The sequence below is a fragment of the Canis aureus genome, chromosome 2, assembly GCF_053574225.1.
Source record: "Canis aureus isolate CA01 chromosome 2, VMU_Caureus_v.1.0, whole genome shotgun sequence".
NCBI classification, from domain to species: Eukaryota; Metazoa; Chordata; class Mammalia; order Carnivora; family Canidae; genus Canis; species Canis aureus.
In genome coordinates this window covers 71,910,973-71,933,067 of record NC_135612.1, presented here as the reverse complement: position 1 = coordinate 71,933,067, position 22,095 = coordinate 71,910,973, and the positions used below count along the sequence as shown (strand labels likewise).

General features: G+C 53.8%; 1 protein-coding gene across 2 annotated transcripts in view; it reads right to left on the bottom strand.

Annotated features, from left to right (window-relative positions):
- Positions 1–5,353: 5,353 nt before the first annotated feature.
- The window catches only part of EVC (EvC ciliary complex subunit 1), a 66,090-nt gene continuing 49,348 nt past the window's right edge, over positions 5,354–22,095 (bottom strand). The window contains exons 14-21 of one of the 2 annotated variants that reach the window (XM_077878670.1): positions 20,522–20,732; positions 19,382–19,588; positions 16,698–16,842; positions 14,945–15,056; positions 9,540–9,666; positions 8,115–8,208; positions 7,379–7,490; positions 5,354–6,846 (exon numbers count right to left, since the gene is read on the bottom strand). In XM_077878670.1, the coding sequence (XP_077734796.1) occupies positions 6,765–6,846; positions 7,379–7,490; positions 8,115–8,208; positions 9,540–9,666; positions 14,945–15,056; positions 16,698–16,842; positions 19,382–19,588; positions 20,522–20,732 (1,090 nt within the window). In that variant the 3' untranslated portion in view covers positions 5,354–6,764. The remainder of the gene's footprint in view (positions 6,847–7,378; positions 7,491–8,114; positions 8,209–9,539; positions 9,667–14,944; positions 15,057–16,697; positions 16,843–19,381; positions 19,589–20,521; positions 20,733–22,095) is intronic. The other variant, XM_077878671.1, reaches the window with a different exon arrangement.

Sequence of the window (22,095 nt, the reverse complement as noted above, 5' to 3'; positions counted from 1 at the left end):
CTTGAGTGCTTTCATTTAAGGGTGGCTGCTTGGTGAGGTGCAAATGCTCAGCACTCTTCCTCGTAATGATTGGAGTTGCTTCCCAGGACTCACTCTTGGTAGACACTGGGGGAAGCAGGGGAGACAGGAGAGGGAGCCAGTCATGAGGTGTGGAGTGTTGATCTCAGACCCAGAGGTCATGGTGGGAAAAGTAGGTGGCTTTTATTTTTATTTTTTTATTTTATTTTATTTTATTATTTTATTTATTTTATTTTTTAAATTTAAAAAAATTTTAAATTTTATTTATTTTATTTTATTATTTTTTCAATTTATTTTATTTTAATTTTTTATTTATTTTATTTTATTTTATTTTATTTTATTTTATTTTATTTTATTTTATTATTTTATTTTTTTTATTTAAGTAGGTGGCTTCTATAACATGGTTTGAAAGCACACGTCCATTCCCTCCTGCCTGGCCTATCCTTGGTGCACTGTCTTCTTGTAGGTTACAGTCTACCTCAGACTGAGAACTCCAACCTTCTAAACATCACATTTCTTCCCTCTGGTTCCAGGAGCAGATGCACATCATGAGTAAAAACTCAAAGTTGCTTGTCCCAATTTGCCACTAGTAGTAGTGATAGTGGTGACGATGGTGATGTTGGTGGTCATGATGGTGGTGGATAATAATGGTGGGGATGGTGATGCTGACGATCTTGATGATGGTGGTAGAGGTGGTGATGATGGTGAGAATGATGGTGATGCTGGTGGTGGTGATGATGATGGTGATGGTGGTGGAGGTGGTGGTGATGGCGGTGGTGATGATGATGATGATGATGATAATGATTATAGTGGTGGTGATGAGGCAGGCAGTATCTGTGTGGTACTGGCTGCATGTTAGGTGCTCTGTGATGTGGGCTCTATTACTATGCCCCTTTTAGAGATGAATCCTAGAGAGTTCAGTGACTTGTCCAAGATCACACAGTGAGGAAGAGGCCAATCCAGTATTTGAATCCAGGACTCTTGAAGTTGGCTCAAAGTCCAAAGTTCCTTTCTCCTGATGACGACTAAGTTTTCCTGTCACTCAAGGCAGGATGGCTGTGGATGGTTCTACATCTACTTAATTGTTTTAGTGTATTCTCCACCTGCCTGGTTTGGCTAACACACCTTAAGGTCCAACATGGTGTTGGCTCACAGTCTGTCATGGACTTTCCTGAAACAAGGCTAAATACAGGGAAAGGTCAGGAATGAACGATAAGGCCTTTAGATGTTTGGCTGTGGCTCATTCAGATTATTAAAGGGCAACACAGAAACTTCCAGAAGAGTAAAGCTGGCAGCAGTGCTACCCCACTCTCCGGAAAGCATTCCTCTTCTGCATCATCCCCTAACCCATCCGGGGTGCAAGCAGAAGCAGCCCTAACACCCTCTCTCTAAGACTGACTGGTGGAGCTACTGCCCGGCTGCATAACCGACTGAGGTCACCAGCCCCCACTGTCCTACGTGAGGTTCCCCAGCACTTCCAAGAGTCACAGTCACCGGTCCTGGTGGTGCAAGACAGACAAATCTTAAGTTTTGGAAGCTGTGCCACAACATTCTTTGTAAGGCACATGCTTCTCTTTTGTGTCCTGAGATGGTAGCAAGAGGTAGGGAGTGTTTCTCGGAAAGCTTTAGCGGAAAGCTCTCTCTTCTCGCATCCATCTATCTACACCTGTGATTGTCCTTTACCATGTCATAGTCTAGTCCCAGGTTCCAGGAATTAGGATGTAGACATCTTGGGTGGAGGGGCATTATTCTATCCACAAGTCTTCTAAGTCTCCTTCCAGAAACTTTTTATCCTGCCACATTCAGGTATATGATCCATCTTTCCCTAATCTTTGTGTATAAGGAAAGGGAAGGCTCAAGACTCACTTCTTCTCATATAATATTCAGATGACCCAGCACCATTTATTGAAAACACCATCATTTCCTCATTAGGGCTGCAGTGATGGCTTTATTGTAAATCAGGCGATCATAGCATATGAGTCTTTGGTCCCGAGGTACCCTGCAAAATGAATACTAAACCCTGGGCTGGGCTGGGCTGAGTGTAGCCAGCTTCAAACTACCACCATGAACCTAGTGAGCTTACAACTCATAGTTTAAGTGGGCTCTGGTGTCCCAGTAAGGGCTGGCCTGACCCCGCTATATCCGTTGGCCTATTTTTGCACCAGTATCTCATTTTGACTCTAAAACATAAGACAACAGCCAAGGTCTCCCCATCCATGTAAAGCCCCAGCCATTTTCTGCTACCCTCTGCACTGCCTGGTGTATTCTGGCCCCAGAGTCCGTGTGGCCACTTGGTTAAGGTGAGTGGACCAGAGAAGGCTGCTCCCAAGGCCTGTCAGACCTCTGCACACCCGGGGGTTGTTCTTTGGATCAAAGTGCATGTGGTCATGACTCTGCAGCACAAGGCGTGAGTCCTGATGATGCACATTTGCAGTGTCACTGGCCCTGCGTTTCTCTCCCATGACATCAATTTCTGGAGCAGAGGCGCAAGAAGAGTATTTCTTAACTAAAAGGACTTTTACCAAATTGAAGTTTCCTTCCCCATTCCCCTCTTCCTTTCTTTTCCTTCCCACCAAGTGACTGGATTGCCAGACACTGTGCTCATCAGAGGGGATGCGAGGGAAATGCATTCCGGGGGAAGGTCAGGTATGAAATTATTACCCCAAACATCTAACTGTGCCCTTTGCCCACTCCCAGGAAGAGTAGCAGAAGCATATCGCCAGCTCCTGGTGTTCCCACACAGGGAGGGGCGTCCACTCTCTTGGGGGGAGGAAGGTATAGGGGCTCTCCTGGCCTTTCTCACTCCTTCTTCCCCAGGGAAGGAGATGCACCTGCTTGCTCTGGGAAGAAGGAAATGAGTGTGCCAAGTGGTGCCTTTTGCTGTCTCCAAGGAGATGATGGACCTCAGGACACACACTTCTCCTTGGACGCGGTTTACCATGAAGTCAGTGATGTATGCACAGACCCCTCCCCAGCCCCGGGGATGGGCTTAGCGATATCTCCAGTCATAGTTTCTGTACAGTTTCCACAGCCTGAGGTTTGAACTGCACCATCCCTGCGGATCAGGTGACAGTGGGGAGGCTGTGGGCATTTCCAGGGTCGGGTGAGGGCAGGTTGCCTGGGGTTCGGTGGGCCTGTTTCTGTGTGCAGCTGAGGTAACGCTGGCTGGCCCGGCACAAATGGCCGGTGCTGTGCCACCTCTCCTGCATCGCGACACAGAGCCCAGAGTCCCGTGGCACCCGGCACCAGAAGCTGTGTGGCACAAGGGGAGGGACGGAGGTCCGCAATCTCCCAGCTGTCACATGTGTTGAATTTCGAGAAGGGGGGAACCTTAGAACGAAGTGGACTGCAGAGGTGGATTAGGCCATCCGCTGATTTACAAAATTATTTTACTTTCGGATTTGTGATTTTGTGGAATTCATCAGGCTTTTAAAAAATGTATCACTCATCCTCATCTCCTTCCTCATTCTGAATATTCACTCTCATCCCCCCTGTAGTTTCATTTGCTTTTCGTTTTTTTTTTTTTTTTTAATTTTTATTTATTTATGATAGTCACAGAGAGAGAGAGAGAGAGAGAGAGGCAGAGACACAGGCCGAGGGAGAAGCAGGCTCCATGCACCGGGAGCCCGACGTGGGATTCGATCCCGGGTCTCCAGGATCGCGCCCTGGGCCAAAGGCAGGCGCCAAACCGCTGCGCCACCCAGGGATCCCTCATTTGCTTTTCATGCTCTTCTCCCCCAAATGTACAGATTCCAGCAGCCCCGCCCCAGATCTGGGTCTCGCTGCTCCTCTGATCTTGCCATGTTTCGGGGTTGTCCCCATGGCAGAGGCTTGTGTCTGGAGCCGTGTGTGTGGCCAGGTAGGAAGAGGAGAACAAGCCTTTGTGGCCTCAGGGCCAATCCCAGCCCTCCAACGTGGCTCCATCAGTTACCAAGCCCGGGTGCCCATCTCCCCGACTGCTCTGCCAATGTCCCAACTGGTTCCAAATGTGCATGGGAAATAAAGGCATGTTCATTTCCCCCCTCCCCATCCCAGCGGCAAAATACACGGTGCTAAGAGCCTAAGGGGAGGCTCTGATCTTGTCTGAGGGCCGCAGGGAAGGCTCCTGACAGGAGTCCTGCTGCTGAGGTGTGGGTGAGGTTTATGGGCTCGTGAGGCAGCGACAAGGGTGGGGGTAGGGCAGTTCCAGGGGGGCAGCGGGAATGTCTTATGCAAAAGCCCAGTGGCAGGCGGGGGCGGGCACACAGGAGGCCGCGAGCGGAGACCGGCTGGGTGAGGGCGAGGGCATTGCGGGCCCGGGCTCTGGGACCCCCGGGGCAGGTTGGCAAGCACAGCACGCCCAGCGCAGGGGTGTGGACACATCGCGGCCCCCCTCCTCCATCCATTCCTGTCCCAGGGCGTTACGGGCGGTGGGTAGTCACGGAGGTGGACCCGGAGGGGACGGCGGTCCATGTAATTTTGCCTTTTCTCCTGAGAGCAAATACCGCTGAAGCGCCCCATCCAGAGTGCTCCGGGCCGTGTGGGCCGGGCAGGGGAGGTGGGGCGGGGCAGCAGGCCGGGCGGGCGGTTAGGAGGGTCCTGCAGCAGCAGCAGCCTCTAGATCAGCACCGAGGGAGGGTCAGGACAGACCCCGGGCGGCCAGAGGGGGCCGCAGAGTCTACGGCCTTCCTCCTTGCTGAGCTCAGGCTGCACGGGCGGTGCGCGTGACAGAATGAATTCGTAAATTCATCCGCCGTCCCCTCCCGGTCCACCTCCCTCCACCTCCGTGACACCCCATAACACAGCCTGTAACACGGCCGGCACAGGAATGGATGGGGGCCATGGGCCGCGATGCGTCCACCTGCCCTGCGCTGGGCGTGCTGTGCTTGCCAACCCCGCCCGGGCGTCCCGGAGCCTGGGCCAGACGCCGCGGAGTGTCCCGTGGCTTCTGGCGTCCACGCTGGCTTCCGACCGGGAGGCAGTTGCATGATGGAAGGCACCTCCATGCTCCCGCCGGGAGCCCCAAGGGTCCATCGCAGACAGTTCACTGTGCCCAGACTGTGCCGAGCACCCGGCTTCACAGCAGGGCTGAAGGAGGGCCCGGCGTGTGACACAGTCCCTTGGGCTAGGAGGCCACGCTCCAGGAGCAAAACCGTCTTCACGCAAGAGCTGCGGAAGCTGAGCTGCCTTCTATCCCGCAGAGAGGCTGGTACCGCCAGGGGTCTGCATTTCCCAAGTTCAAGTCACCGGATCAGACACTCCCGGCTCCAGGATGCCCCTGTGAGGGGACCCATGGGACAAAAGTGGTTTCTATGTCAACCAGGTTCTCAAAATATGGCAAGAAGGAACCCACGGCTTGTCAGCAGACCCGGCATAGTGACGGAACACTTTATTGAGCCACGAGAGGGGGCTGCTGGCCAACTCTGGAAATTCTGCAGCTGCTGGGTCAGGACCTGATGCTCTGACAGGAAGCATCCTTAACACGCCAGGTAACCGTCGCGGATGACTTCTTCTGTCCCGAGCCACTCTCTCCTAATAGTCTTATTTAGATTTTAAGAAATAAAAATTCAGGCCACAGACGGGCCAGGAAATCCCCGTGACAGGGCTCCTGGAGCCCGGCGCCCACTGCATTCTGGAAATCTGTGGAATCACAGAGCCCTCTGTCCAGACTTGCTGGGAGCCGACACACTTTGACTCAGGTCAGTGAGTGGTGCCCCCAGGGGGACCTCTGGCCGCGTCTGGAGACACCTTTAGTTGCCACGCCTGGGGGGTGCTCCTGGAATCTGCTGGTTCAGGGGTGCTGCTAAACATCCCACGATGCACAGAACAGCCCCTGCCCCCAAACGAGGAATGATCTCACCCAAAGTGTCCACGGTGCAGAGGGTGAGAATCTCTGATTTCAATGAAAATAATAATTTTCTTTCCAGGTGGGAAATGCCTCTCCTAGCTGTGGTTTAAATATGGCCAGTCTGGAAGGTTCTGGATTCTCTCCCTGACCGGGGGAGCAGCAGAGCTCCCTGGGGAACAGGTCTCCTGGGGGTGAACTGCTGTCCCCTCCCAGGGGAAGGCCCTGCTGCAGGTGTCACTATGCACCCGTGGGGCCACAGGACCCCAGCGGGGTGATGTAGGCCTGCAGGCCAGTGATTCCATGGTCTGTGTCAGGGTCACAGGGCCCTGAGACTCACCCCGCAAAGTGACCAGGAGTTCGCTGCTGGCTGAGCCAAGGGGGAATGGATCCAGATGAGTGGCCAGGTGCATGGGACATGGCACACAGGACACAGAGCACGAGGTGACAGAAATAAATGGTGAAGAGGCTTCAGGCTGGAAGACCCCAGCCCTCCAGAGACCCCTGCACTCCCAGCAGAACTCCTCGGAGCGTCTGGGGAGCAGGGGGGCCCTGGGCTGGTGTGAATCAGCCTCACGCTGGGCAGGCAGCTTCGGGGGGCAGGAGGACACGGTGGGGTGGACGGCTTAGACAGCCAGAGGAAGAGGTCGCTGAGGAAGGGAGCCACGTCTGGAAGCCAGAGAGGGAGAGAAGCGCACACAGGTGCTCCACAGGGGCTTCTAATTCACAGGCGGTCGGGTCCACCTTTCTCATTGAGGCTTTGTCAGGTACTGTCCAGCCGTCTCCATCCAGCCGCCTCACAGAGAGCCTGGGAGGCAGAGGGGGACCCCCGTCCCCCCAGTGGCCCTCACCATCTCACCCGGGTGGGGCGGGCAGGCGGCCTGCAGGCCAGGTCCTCCGCTTCAGCCCCGATCCCTGAAAACTATAAATTGGTTTTCTCCCTTAGCAGCTTCTTGGGGCTCTCACCGTCACCAGCTTCATTTTCTTGCTGGTTCAGCCTTCTGCTGTTCAAGACATGGAAGCAAAGCAAGCAGCAGTCAGAACTCTGATTCCAGATCTGTCGGAAGAACTCACCCAGTCACATCAGAGGAAGAGGCAGTGACAGGTGATCTAAACCAGTTTCCTTCGACTGGGGTTGTGAGGAGACAAGCACAGCTCCCAGCTTCCCTCTGCTTGGTGGGGGGGTCACCTGAGGGCCACAGGGAAATGAAGACCCGCCCCCACTCAGATGACTGGGTGCCCAGGGCACATTTACTGTACAGCAAATCCCAAGGCAACTGTGGCCAGTGAGGGCCTGGCATGGGGGGGGGCGGTGACTGCCAAGCCATACAGGCTGGGTGCTGGTGGGACGTGGAGCTAGGCTGTGGCCTGACCCAGCCAAATCGGACACGAATAGTGACAAGGGTACCAACACCTCCCACCCTCGCCCATCATTTCTGGGACCCTCTGGCTAACACCTCTGAGAAAGGAGCCCGTTTTCCTGCTTTGGGTGGTCAGTAAGCATCCACAGGCAGTACGCCAGGGGCCCCGCTGTACCTGAGTGATCCCGAGGGGTGGGCCCCGGAGGCAGGGTCATCGTCGGTGGGCTCCCCGGGGTCCCCTTTCTCCCGGGGTGGGGGCTTCTTTCTTCTCGTCCTTACGGGCTTCTCTGCGGGAGATGCATAAAGCCAGGCATTGGCTCTGTGACCCCAGCACATGACTGCACCCCAGCCAGGCACTTTCTGGGTACCTCTGCGGCCAAGTATGCTCTTATACCCATTGAACTTGTAGGGAAACTGAGGCCGGGAGTGAGGCGCTTTCCCAAGGTCCCACAGCCATTAAACGGCAGAGCTGGGACAGGAGCCCAGGGCTGTCAGGCTCCCGCTGTTTCAGCCACACTGAGCTGACCTGAACATTGGAGAACACAGCACCTGTACGGTAGCCTTTGTTTTAGGACACCCCTGTGTCTTAGGCACCACCCCGCTCTTCCCCGTGAGCACTCTACACCTGTGAAATCCCTGAAGTTGCTATGGGCAACCAGATAATTCATGGAGGAGGAATTATTCCCATCTTATGGATGGGGACACAGAGACTCGGCTGGTGAGCTGCAGACCTAAGAATCGAAAGTGCTGGATGGTGGGGAGCCGGGGGCCCAAGCGCCACCCTAACCGAGCCGCTCATTCACAGACAAGCACAACACAGATACACACATGGTGAGTGGCAGACACGGGACTAGAATCCACATTCCCAGCCCGGAGAGCCTCCCGCCGTGCTCACACCCCCCATGACTTACCTGACACTCCACGCTTACTTGGCAACAGTCTGCTTTGGGCAAGGGGCACCCGGGCCAGCGCCGCAAGCTCAGAGATGAAGCTCTGCTCGGCCTCCTGAAGGCAAGGAGGCGGGGTCATCGGGGTGCCCTCAGCCCAGTCCCGCCTCCCCGCCACAGTGAGGCTGGCGCTCCCGAGGGTGGCTGACGGGGCTGTGTCCCAGGGTGCAGACAGGTCTCCCAGCAGCACCCCAGAGGCGGCAGGAGTGAGGCAGATGCATGTGCAAGGGAGGGAGCTGGCGTGTTCCAGCTCCTGCCAGAGAACCGTCCATCTTCACTCATGCCAGCCAGGGACCCCCCCACCCCCTTTTACAGATGAGAACATTGAGGTGAGGGCCCAGTGAGGGCCTGGTGAGGGCCACAGAGGGGGAGCAGCAGAGCCGGGGTCGAACCCGCTTCTGCCCGCTTCCAGAGCCTGAGTTCTTAGCTGCCGACACTGTGGTTTAACCACAGACCTGGCTTCCGTGATTTATTAACTGTGATGCTAGATGGTGACCTAACCTCTCAGAGCCTCAGTGTCCCCAACTGTAACTGGAACACAGCAGTGACCCCCTCCTCTATCGGAGGATGACATCAGATAGTGTATGTACCACTCCCGGCTCAATGACAGGTCCTCAGTTACTAGGGGTTAACCACCATTGCTGTCGCCTTTTGCGTGACGCACTGGGGGTAAAAACCCTGAAGGACCCAATGCTGTTAAGTGCTTCCATTCTGGAATTTTTTTTTGAGAGAGGGAGAGACAGTGGGCGAGCACACGCCTGCACATGCATGCGACTGAGGGAGGGGCAGAGGGAGAGAGAGGATCTTAAGCTGGCTCCACGCTCAGTTTGGAGCCCAACACCAGGCTCCATCCCACCACCCTGAGATCATGACCTGAGCCAAAACCAGGTGTTGGATGCCTAACCGACTGAGCCACCCAGGCGCCCTAATATTTGATTTTTTTTTAAAAAGGCAGCCACTTTGCTTTATTGCCACACTTTATATAATCTCACACTGATGAGACTTCCCTGTGATGAAGCAACCACTTTATTTCGAGAGGGCTGAGCCCTCTGCATGTCCTAGATAAAGAGCAGCACCGCCTACGTGACACTGACAGGCCCACGTGGTGGCCATCCACGCACACAGAGGAGCTCACTTTTCCAGCGCCACAGACATGAGCCAATGAGTGCTCCGGGCCTGGCCCCGGGCTGGGTGCTGCAGACGCTCTGGGGAGACAATGTGGCCCTGCCGACCCCCAGGCTCATGGTCAAGTCATCCGCCCAAGATGACCTCACTGAGCCAGGGCTGAGGACTTCTGCTGACCTGCGATCATGAGAGTGGCCTCTTGCTATTCTCATTCCTCTTTAAACCTCTGCCCACGTGGTGAAGGCACTTTTCTGATACTTGTACCTGCAGTTGGGTCTCAAGCTGGGCTTCCAGGTGATCCATAGCCCTCGCCTTCTGCTTCCAAGCATCCAGGCGGATCTGCTGGTGCACGGTGAACTGGGCCAGAAACTTCTTCTGCTGTGCCACCATCCTGGCAGAAGGAACAAAGGCCATCAGCTGCCCTTGGCGGCCGGTTAATCAGAGGCCCAGCACAACGGTTTCCCAGGGGCCTGCTGAGTCATGGGAGTTGGTGGCCAGCAGCTGCCCTTGGGCCCTCAGAGCCATGAGACAAGAGTGGCCTTTGCTGGCACGATTTATGGGAGCAGCTCAGAGGGGTGGGGGCATCCCTGGGGTCCCGCAGCTGCCAAGTGACTGGACAGCAAGTGGCATCTTCATAGGAGAAAATAATCTGAACCCAGGGGCAGGGGGACATGCTCCTGAGGACCAGAGGTCCCCCCAGCTACCCATCCATCCTGAAAACCTAAAACATGTCCAAGCAGGCATCTGACAAATCCCAAATATGGGAGCACCCCCTCCCCTGCTCCCCCCACCCGAGGCTTCTGTGTGGCAGTGCTTTGAGCGGAGGCAGCAGCCAGGTCCCTGACGCCCAGGCATCCCCCATGGCTTTCAGGGGCAGAGACCCCTCCCCTCCTGCTCTGAATCACTCTCTTCCTGGGCTGACCTTCCTCTGACCCTCAGCAAACAGGAACATTCCACCCCACCCTCCTGGTTTGCATAAAGGCTCTCTGCTTTCTGCTTTCTGACCTTTTTTGTTTTGTTTTTAAAGTAGATTCCACGCCCAGTGGAGAACCCAACACAGGGCTTGGAACTCTACCCTAGATCAAGAGCCCAATGCTTAATGGACCGAGCCACCCAGGCTTTTATTCTTTCAGACCTTTTTTTTTTTTTTTTTTTTAAAGTGTTTTCTTTTCTTTCTTCTTTCTTTCTTTCTTTCTTTCTTTCTTTCTTTCTTTCTTTCTTTCTTTCTTTCTTCCTTCCTTCCTTCCTTCCTTCCTTCCTTCCTTCCTTCCTTCCTTCCTTCTTTTCTTTCCTTTCTTTTCTTTCTTTCTTTCATTTTTGTAATAATAAATTTATTTTTTATTGGTGTTCAATTTGCCAACATACAGAATAACACCCAGTGCTCATCCCGTCAAGTGCCCCCCTCAGTGTCCGTCACCCAGTCACCCCCACCCCCCGCCCTCCTCCCCTTCCCCCACCCCTAGTTCATTCCCCAGAGTTAGGAGTCTTCCATGTTCTGTCTCCCTTTCTGATATTTCCTACCCATTTCTTCTCCCTTCCCCTCTATTCCCTTTTTATTTATATTCCCCAAATGAATGAGAACATATAATGTTTGTCCTTCTCCAACTGACTTACTTCACTCAGCATAATACCCTCCAGTTCCATCCACGTCGAAGCAAATGGTGGGTATTTGTCATTTCTAGTGGCTGAGTAATATTCCATTGTATACATAGACCACATCTTCTTTATCCATTCATCTTTCGATGGACACCGAGGCTCCTTCCACAGTTTGGCTATTGTGGACATTGCTGCTAGAAACATCGGGGTGCAGGTGTCCCGGCGTTTCATTGCATCTGTATCTTTGGAGTAAATCCCCAGCAGTGCAATTGCTGGGTCGTAGGGCAGGTATATTTTTAACTGTTTGAGGAACCTCCACACAGTTTTCCAGAGTGGCTGCACCATTTCTTTCAGACCTTTTGTGACTGCTTTTCTCAAAGGGCTAACTGTCTGGACCTGAACACAGAAGCGGTCTCTGGCCTCGGCAGGTAGGCAGGTAGCTGTTCGGGGAGTTTGCCCAAAGGCACAACATTGCACCTGGCTTTTGCTTCATGCTCTTCTGTCCCCAGTAACCTCTTTCCCCTCTTCTTTGTATTGGCCTGGTGAGCTCCTACTCATCCTACCAGACCCCATCATTAATCCACCCATCCACTTCTTCACTTATACAGAGAGACACCTCTGGCCTGCCAGGTAGATACAGGTGCCAATATGAGACTCACAGTCCCTGAGTGCACAAAGCTGCACGGTGTGAGCTGGGGCTGGGGGGGAAATGTCGTTGGAAGAGCAGAGGTCAGTGCCCTGCGGGACAGCCTCTCCCCTCTCCCACACCCTCAAGGGAGCTGCATTAATTTCCCGGGGGCTGCTCTGACACATGGCCACAAGCTGAAGCAGGTGACCTAACACAAGCGAAGTCTATTCTCTCATGGCAATGGTGGCCAGAAGGGCTCCCTCCAAAGGTTCTAGAGGGGAGCCCCTTCCCTGCCTCTCCCCTCTCCCTCTCCCCGTGGCTGCTGGGGCTCCTTGGCTGGTGTCTGTTGCATCCCAATCTCCGCCTCCGTCTTCACATGGTCCTCTCTGTGAGTGATCGAGTCTCCCTCTACCCCACCTGCCATTGGATTCAGGGCCCGCTGGGACAATCCAGGATGATCTTGTTTTGAGATCTTTCACTTAATGGCATCTGCAAAGATCTTCCTTCCAAATAGGTCGCATGCACAGGCTCCATGGATTAGGACATGGACCCTCTCTTGGGGGGCCCCACGCAGAGGCTAGGTAGCTTTTTGCTGGGAGCAGCCCGCCCTGTGCCCGTCTGCCAACAGGCTGTGGACTGGGCTAAGGGGAATGGCCGGTGGTGACAGTACTACACAGGGAGGGGTCGGGGTGGGGCTTCACCCTGCGAGGCCCAGGGAGCCATGGAAGGGCCCAGGAGAGACCCAGGCTCAGCTGCCTCATGGTTATGGGGTGCCCGGGCTGTGGAGGGGACAGCAGGACGAGACAGGAGGCCAGAGGCCACAGCTCTCAGCCAGGAGGGGAGTGGCGAGGTCGTGAGACAAGACAGTGGCCGAGAGAGGAGCCATGCTCTGGACAATCCTGTCTGAAGGGGGACAGCTGCATGTGCCCTGGCTCCAGAGCACGAGCACCCTCAGCACTGCTGATCCTCCAGCACCTTCTGGAAGAAGGGAATGCCCTGGCTGTAGGCCTGGAGGAGGGTCTGAGGCACCTAGACAGGCATGCGAGCTCCTAAACCTCTTAGACTCATACTTGATTATGGAAATGGATACTGAAAAGACATCCCTTCTCAAAGAGTTCTGGTCCCAGAGCTGTTTCGATCTCTAGTGGCACCGTGCACAGTGCAGAAGGCACAGTTGTGACAACTGCCGGTGGTGAGGGACTTCAGGGCACGGGCCCTATGCCCCCCTTGCCGTGGGCTCCGTTCGCTCTACGCATGCTCTCTGGCCGTAACACGTCTGTGAGGCAGGAGCTACCTCAACCCCACGTCACAGACGGGGAGCCTGAGGTTCAGGGCAGGAGGGGACCCGGCCAGCGTGTAGCTGTTGGAAGGGGCCGTCCCACCAGTGTCGCTGGCACCCGAGACAGGCTCTCCCACAATCCCATGGCTCGCCAGAGATGCCATTTGGAATTTGCCTGTGGACTGACAATTGCTTCATGGGCTTATTCTTGTTGCTGCTCCTTTTAATCAATTATCTGTTGTCACGACACAGCTCGGTCCCTGGGTGTTCTGGCCGACTTTCTCGAGGAACTGTGAGTTCGGGAAAGACGGGAAGGGCACCAATGGCCACAGATGAGCCTCTAAGTCACAGTGAGATTCGGTCACCCGCATCCCCACTGGGCCCTGCTTCCATCTTCCACAAACCTGGCGGAGGTTGGGCTGGGGGTGGCTGAGGCTCCTCTTTCTGGGTCACTGGGGTCAAAGTACGGCCCTTGGACTACATCCATCAGAATCCCCGGAGAGGAGGAGTGTGTTAACAACTGAGGTTCCTGGGTACCCTTCAAAGCCTCTGAGTCTGAGTGTCCAGGTGTGGGGCCAGGGATCTGCATGTTCTCCAGTGGGAGACCCAAGTGAGCTGATGTTCCCCGCACCTGAGAACTGCCGGCCTATAGTTCAATGGAGATACAACTACTGATCATGCCTTGCAAACCCATGGCAGGACCACAGCTAATGGTTGGTCGGAGGATTTATGGAGAAGGGATGGAAGATGCAGTCTGACCAAGGGGATGGCCTTGTGGTTCTTGTTTCCTTAACAGTTGTCAGATGTGGGGCTGGGATTTCCTGTGGGGCATGGCACAGAGCCCACACTGCCATCGTGCAGGGCTGTGGTCGTCCTGCTGCTGCTCTGTTAAGACAAGGGACCTGCATCCCCGCCCCGTCATCCTGAAGGGCCTCTCCCCTCCCCCAGCAGAGCACCTGCGCCTATTTCTTGCTGTTTACCTGCCCGTCTCCCCCTTCAGACTGTGAGCTCAGGGGTGACAGGTGTTGTCCCCAGGGGCTAGCTCAGGGTGTAGGAAGAGTAGATGCTTACAGGGGCATGTGGGTACAGCACCCACACCCCTAGATCACCGAGTGCTTGTCTGCCCTTTGGCTTCTTACGTCGAGCACCTGGGTCTATGCCTCATGGCTTTCTCTGGCCCCGGGAGTGTGTTTGGCCAGCTCAAGGGTGGGCTGGAGGGCTGGTGGTCTAACACCTCCTGGGAGGACCTTCAACCAATGTGGAGCAGGGGTTGGTAGACATGTCCTTATTTTCTGCATCCCTTGCTGGCATAATTGGAAGCAGAATTGTACACAGTCTCTCAGAAGGTCCAGGGTGGGATTGGGCCTCAGGTGCTGTGGAAACACCTCATTGCCCTGAGGTTTGTTTGCTTTTTTCCTGTTGTGGTAGGCCACACAGTGCCGATAGGCGTCCCTCATGCCTGGAGCCCATGAAGATGTTACATTCCATGGCAATCAGGTCTTTGCAGGCTTGATCAGAGTCACCAACTTTAAGACTTGGAGATTGTCCTGGATTATTTGGGTGGGTCTTAATCACAGGAATGCTACAAGCAGAGCAGTTTCTCCAACTGGAGTCAGAGAGATGTGGCAGGAGAGGAAGGCAGAGGATTCCAAGCACCGTAGAGGCTGTGAGCAAGGACCAGAGACAGGCCTCTAGGAGGAAGGGGCGGCCACCAACTGACAGCCACCACGCAGCAGGACCTCAGTTCTACCAGGAACTAGACAGAACCGACAGCCTGAGCAAGCCTGAAAAGATTCTTCCCAGAGCCTGGACAAGAGCCCAGCCAGCTGGCACCCTGATTTAGGCTGTATGAGGCCCAGAAAAACCAGCAGCACCTGCCAGGACCTCTGAGCTGCAGAGCCATGTGGTTAGTCGCTGCCTGTGGTTACGCCGCAGTGCAAGACACCCATGGGCCTCGCATCCCTTACCCTCACTGTGCTTCCTGGGGTCACCTCCAGAGTAAACAGCCTGCCCCCCATTGTCAAGGGACCCCACCACCATCTGAACTCACTCATTCCCTCGTGCCAGGCCCCTTCTAGGGGCCGTGTGTCCAGCAGGGAGCCAGACAGAGACACATGCCATCAGATGCTGAGTGTGCAGCAGAGACGTCAGAAGAGGAGAGCTCACCTCTGGTGGACAGCCTCGCAGGCTTCGCCAGCTCCACCTGCCATCTGGCTCCCGGATGAAGGCTCCCCAAGTCCCTGCTTTGTCCGCAGCTTGTAATTCTCTGCTCTCTCACCTAAACCATTCAGCACACAAGATATCAGGGGGATGCCTGGGGATAACCTCTGTGCCAGGTTTGGAGAGGGGCTGGGGCTCAGAGGTCAGTAGGGCACCTGACCTCAGAGTGTGCGGTTTACCCAGCACCCATGCTTCCCCTGGGAGAGGCTCCATGTGCATGAGAAAGCTCAGCTTCCATCATAGACCTTGTGCCCAAGAGGAATATGACCCCTGCTCTCCCTGCAACTGCTCAGCCCCTGCTTTAAGCACCAGGAGCTAGGATGGCAAATACGGAAGACTTAGCATGAAGGGGCCACCACAAATAAAATGCACACTGAAAAGGAGAAAGGATTCGATGGACAGAGCTGCTGGTGTGCAGCCAGCCTCACATATGTGAGCGCTCTCTGAGGGCCGAGGCAGTCTGGCCTCTGAGTCCGAGGTGCGTGGACTGCATATCAGGTCATACTTCCACTGACCCAGCTGTGAGATGGCCAGCAGGCCACCAACCCCGCTGGACCTGAGCCTTCTAGAACACAGAGAGAAGTTTAAATGGATGGTCTCTAACCTGGATGATCTCTAGGGATGTCATATTCTCTAGCTCTTCAATTACTGAACGAGGCAAAAGTTGCTCAATTAAGTTCTATCATTTCAATGCATTTACTGAAAAAGTCCTCCCATTAGAGCTGGGGTATCAGGGAAGCAGGAAATCAGAGCTGAGACGATGTGTAGAGGGCGAAACCTACCCCACAGAATGGGAAACCGAGACCTACAGGGGAAATGAACACCCTGGCTCCTGGACACTCTGCAGTGACCATCTCGTCTGTCTCCTGCTGGCCTCACCCAGCCCTTCCTTTGGAAAACGATGATGTATCTGTCACTGCCGAGCTGATTTCCAGGCAGGTGCCCAGATTTTACTTGAGTCTAGGAACCAGATTCCTCACAACAAGGGGAAGACATGTGGCTGAGCCCACAGAGGGAATGAATATTCCCAGAAGACCACTCCCAGGACCTGCTGCCCATCGTTGGTCTAGAGGTCGATCCCAACACTGATTCCTGGGCAACTGAGGCAAAACCCATCTGAGACAGTGGGTTTCTACCCTGAAGCCAGGATGAGGAGGGACATTACAAGCAGAGGCCCTGAGGAAACTGGCTTTTGTCTATTATTCTAGGCATATTACTGTTGGCCTTGGGGATACCATCCATTTCGTCACCCGGGTGGCCTCTTACGAGAGCCCATGGGGGAATTCTCTGGGTCTCAGGAACACCATAGGGGCCACTGGCCTGTTGTCACTACACAGCTCTGATGGATGAGGTTCCCATCTCTCTGGCCACCAGTAAGCCCAGCACCAAAATCTTGTCATGCTAGGGAAGGATCTGATGATGGCCTATGTTCTAGATCACGACCTCACTGGGACTCCCTCCCACCGTCCCGTCGTCCCGGTTCATCTGCTTTTGAATAATCCTATTGTACCACGTGTATAGCTCTTTAAATAGCTTTTTAAAAAGCCCCTTTTAGGGGGCAAAGTAGGAAAGAAAGAAAATGAAATGAAATGAAATTCCCTTAAATAACATTTGAAAAAGATGACATGCCATCGTGTGTCCCAAACTCAGCGTTTGTGTGGCCCGCGGCCTGCGGGTTTCCCTGAGGAGGGGGCCGTACCCTGCAGGGCCTTCAGATGCTCCAGTTTCCTCTCCTCGTGGTCCTGCATGACCCTCCCGATCTGCTGGGAATACGCTTGCACGAGCCGGCTGACTCCGGCGCTGGTCACGTAGACGCTCTCCACAGCCGCCTCCATCAGTGTCCTCTGTGGCAAGAGGAGAAAGACTCAGCAAAGAAGTCACAGGGGGTCCCCTGCCTCCCCTCGTCCTGCTTCTTAGCTTCCACCACTTCCAGCTTTTGCCTGATAAGCTGGGTAGCAGCTTGACTGGCCGGGTAGCAGACAGAGCGCGTGCTTAGCTTACACAGTCTCAGTGATCTTATTTCCATGGTCAGGGGTGGCGTGAGACTGGCTGTATGATCCAGTTCTGGCCAATGAGACCCAGTGTTAGGAAAAGACCATTGGGGGACCTTCCCTTCACGAACATTAAGGCAAAGCTTAGTGTAGGGGGAAGGTTTTGCTGTTTTCTTTTTCCTGCCTGGAACACAGATCTGATGTCTGGAGGGGCAGTGGCCATTTTGAAACTATGAGGCAGAGAATTTGAGACTATGAGGCAGAGAGCTAACACCAAGAACGGTGGATTGGAAAGATAGAGCTGGTCCTTGGTCAGTCACGTTGCAGAGCCTCTGTGCCAGTCTGGAACCACCGACCTCCACATTACTTGTTATGTGGGATGAAGAACTTCTATTTACTTGCCATTTTGGCATGTCTTTGTTACCAGCAGCAGTATGCATTCTTAAGCGATATGCCTTCAGCCCCAAAGTGGAGAGGAAATGCTGAGACACCCCATCATCGGGGACGTGTTGGCTGTGCACTGGCAAAGTCACCCACCTTTACTTTAAGATGATGGGTAAAAGTCAGAAAAGTCAGACTCAAGAGTCCTCATTTCAACAAATGTTTTTCTAATGGTTCCAGGCTTTGGACAAGGAAAAAAAATACCCATTTATTATTGGGCAGTTCCTACCTGCTGCGTGGTTGGTTATGTTATACAGTTTCTAGAGCTGTGCTGTCCACATCTTGTCACAGCACCTCCTGAGAAAGTACCTGCTTCTGCAGGTATGCAGAGAGGCTGTGGAGGTGAAGAGGGTCGGGGAGCCTCACCGAGGGACTCTGACTCCACTCCTCCAAGGACCCTGGACCTGACCTTGCGTTTTCTGCCACTGAGGCTGTGGCCTGCCTGCACTTTCATTTAGAACACAGAGCTAGAACCAGGAGACAGGAAGTCCCTCTTCTCCCTCCATCAGCCAGAGGATCCACCTGCAGCACCAGGCCTTCTGCTGCCTGTCTTCCTGCCACAGGGAGGTGCTGTCTGTCCCCCTCTGTGACCTGCCCCCTCTCCTGGTAGCAGGTAGATCGCATGGAGGGGAGATGTTGCCCACCTGCATCACTAGCCCAGGGTCTGCCACAGGGCTTGGGGCCAAGAAGCTCCATGACTGGAGCTTGAATAAATGAACCTTCTTCCAGAAACTGAGCACCTGTTCTTTCCTGTAGGGGTGGGTGTGTGTGTGGGGGGGTATGGGGCACACTCCCACCCTATCCTGACTCAGAGTCCCTCTGGGAAGGGACCCCAGGTTTACACTTCATTCCATTTCCATGCTGTGAGCACTTATCAGGTAAAAGCTGTAGAATTTTAGGGAAAGGAAGTGACTCTCCCAATGTCACCAACTTGGCACAGCCCTGAGGTCTGGATGACATGCCGCAGACGTGCGATATTTGGGACAAGATGGGGCATCCCGGCAATGTGTGTCCAACCTCTTGGCCATGCATATAAGTGATTTTATTTGAATGAACAGGATGGGGAAAGAATCCCGCAGCGTCCGGCGCACGGCAACGCCAGCCGCTGCTAGCTTCAGCTCTGCCTCACCTACGCGCGAGGTGGCCACGTACACTCTCTGCAGACTTTTGCAAAAGCGGAGGCGTCTCGCCTTTCCTTTGGTTGGAGGCGAGAGGCAGCCATGGGGAAGCAGAGCATGTGCTGGCCTTGGGGGCAAGACCGGGTTCTAGTCCCAGCTCTGCCCCTTCTTAAATCCGAAAGGCTATAGGCCTCAGTTCTCTCCACCGAACAAAGGAAAGAAAGCTAACCTTTCTGTGCAAGGTTTCAGGGTGAGCCTGATGAGAAGGGTGGCAGGTGGCCTAAGAAGTACAGTGCTTATTACTCCTCATCATTGTTATTTTTATTCCTATGGCTTCACGTCATCATCGTCGGTACGAGGAGGAAACCACCGCCCGCTCAGGACAAACTGATCTGATTTTCGCTGCACTGCTCAGCTGTCAGGGTCAACTCTGCAAGAGGTCTACCTCTTGTGTCTGCAGAGCCAGTCAGGGGCAGGAGAGGCCCACGTCTCTCTCTGAGGGAGGCTGACTTAGGATCCTGCGTCTGCCACTGCCCGGCTGGGTGGCTCTGGGTGAGCCCACGCCCCTGTCAGAGCTGCTGTGAGGGCTGAGCCAGGGCTCGGGAACAGAGAGAAAACCTCACCATTCTATGAGGGTGGTGATTCCCTCTCACAGTTGAGGGAAAGGAGGCTCAGGGAAGCCAGGTCATCTCAGCGAGGACAAGAAGCTCCTGGGCAGGACATGGCAGGGCCAGTGCCTGTGCCACTGCTCTGCCCAAATCCTTCTCCTTGCCTTCCCTGCTCACCCACCCCATCCCAATCCCTCTTGCCCCTCGGGTTCCCTGGGCTCACACCTTGAAGTCATCCCTGTCCTTGGTCCGGCTCTTTGTAGCGGCATTCCGAGCATGCCCCAGGAGCGCCTGCCCAATGGCTCGCTCTGTGTGCTGCTGCAGGAGCCGCCCAACCTCCTGGGCCTCGGCCAGGAGCTGCTGCTGAAGCTGCAGCCGGGTCTGCTGTGCCTCCTCCTCCAGCCTGCTGGCCTCCTCGGTGACTCGTGCCTCCTAGAAAGGACAGGATAGAGAGGAGCCCACACTGCTGCCCCACACAGAAGCTCCGGCCAGGTCCAGGACCAGCCCAGGGCCCCAGGAAAGGACTGAGAAGGGGCAGAAAGTGGGCACTTCTGGGCTTGCAAAATCAACAATGGATGAGCCGGGGTGTCTGTTGGGGAACTCTGCAACCATTTATTGAGCACCGGCTGTGTGCCCAGTGTCATCTGTGTCCTCTCACACATGCAAGAACTTCCTGGTTCTTCCCAAATACCATGAGGCCTGAACACTAGGAGTGATAAGGACATAGAGGCTCAGAGACACTAAGTAACTTTGCAAAAGTCACACAGCAGGGGTAGGTTTCAAAGCCAGACCTGAGTCTGAGCATATTCTGGGGCATCATGGAAGCCAAGGCAGGGCATATGGGGCCTTAGGGACTGCCCTTTCTTATGGAAAAGGAGAAGGAGGTGTACCAGAGCTAGAAGGGCTAGTCCTGCCTGCTTCCCACTGAGCTCTCCTGGGCAGAAGAAAAGTGACCATGAGCTTGTCCTTCACTAATGGGTCAAAGCACCAGCTGCTCCAATAGCTCAGCAGCTCCGTTAAGACCCACAGTCAGCCTGCTTGGGATTAAATCTCAGTCCCACAATTTACAAATCCTTTCTTTCAACTTGTTAAAACCTTAAGATAGATTCAGGGCCCCTTCCTCCCAGCACTCTGATGACAATGACGGATCTGTTTTCTGATTACATATGCACATTTAGCATAATTCTCAATACAGCCCTAAAGCCCTCCCGCACAATGGGTGCCTCCCAAAAGGCTGCCATAGTCGCACCCTGCAACAATAGGGGTGGTGAGATTTGGGCTTTGGCAAGCATGACTGAATCTGGAATCTGATGGAATGGCACTGCCTGGCTGGGCTGGGTAGGGGGCCTGACAAACTGATCTTACCAAGGCTCTGAGCAGCTGCCACTGATGCTCATCCAGACACTGGGAGGAGCTCTGCTCAAGGGCGTGCTGCTCGCGCAGTTCCTGGAGAAGGCTCTTCTTGCCAGAAAGTCTCATGTGGGTCAGGGTGGTGATAGTGCTGCCCCGGAGAGCCAGCCTCCGGAGCGCGGAGCGTAGTAGCAGGCCATGGCCCTGAAGGATGCACCACGTGGACCTTTGAGGAAAGTGGGCAGGCAGGGGGTACAAGTCAGTGCTCTTGGCTTTACTGAATGTGAGTTAACTTTGTCAGCCAGAATGTCTACAAGGTGCCCAAACATCTGATCAAACATTATTCTGAGTGTTTCTGTGAAGGTGCTTCTGGATGAGATTAACATGAATCAGTAAGCTTCCTAATGCAGGTGGGCCTCATCTAGTGGGTAGAAGTCCTGAAGATAAGGCTGACTCTCCCATGGGTTTCTTTGGCCTGGAATATGGGTTATTTTTTTCCCTGCCTTTGGACTTAAACTGAGATTATCAGCTCTTCCGGGGTGTCAAGCCTTCAGACTCAGGACTGGAAATACACCATTGTCTTTCCTTGATCTCCAGCTTGCCAACTCCAGGTCTTGGGACCTCATGGCCTAAATATACATCTCCTGTTTGTTCTGTGTCTCTAATATATTGAACTACCAAGAAATGCCTCAAGTAGCCAAGTTCCCCAGGGATCCTTTCCAGAAGGCAGTAGGTTCAAATTATCCCATCTCAGGACATCTGGGTGGCTCAGTTGGTTAAGCATCTGCCTTTGGGTCAGGCCACAATCCCAGAGTCCTGGGATCAAGCCCCATTGGGCTCTCTGCTCAGTGGGGAGCCTGCTTCCTCCTCTTCCTTTGCCTGCTGCTCCCCTTGCTTGTGCTCATGTTTGTGCTCTCTCTCTGTGAAATAGATAAATAAAATCTTTTTTTTTTTTTTTAAAAGGAATCATCCCATCTCCTGCTGCCTGTTCTCTTAGACACCATTGCTCACTTGTATTCAGCCATTTGTTCTTTCATTCATCTTTTCAACTTTATCATAGCCTGCTCCAAGTTTCTGATACATATACGCAGCTCTCTTCAGGACACATCCACTTGAATTTCTTACATAACTTTCAAAATCAAGTTTCAAAATCAATCTTACATAACTTTCCAAAACTGGAATTGTGGGCTATTTTTGAGTTCCCATCTCAATGACTCAAGTGAAAAACCTTGATATACCAGAGGGGCCCAGTATTTGGTATTTTCTGACAGCTTGAAAAGCTGAACAGAGTATTGGCAGTCATACTACAAAGGAGGAGAGACCTGACAAGCACTCTAGGCTTTCAGCTGGGAGCTTTTGTCCTAAGAATAAGGAATCATCCTATACAGAGGCTTAATTTTGAATCAGCTGCATTCACAAATGGGGTAGCAGATCTGCCACTATGTGAAATCCCTGCTAGAAGTAATATAAATCCTCTCTGGAGGAAGATCCCATTATTCAAAATCTTAAATTATCTCTGCAATGTTCAGCAACAGTGTCCAGCATTCAACAAAAATCACCAGACTTGCAAACAGATTTGTTTCCCTAAA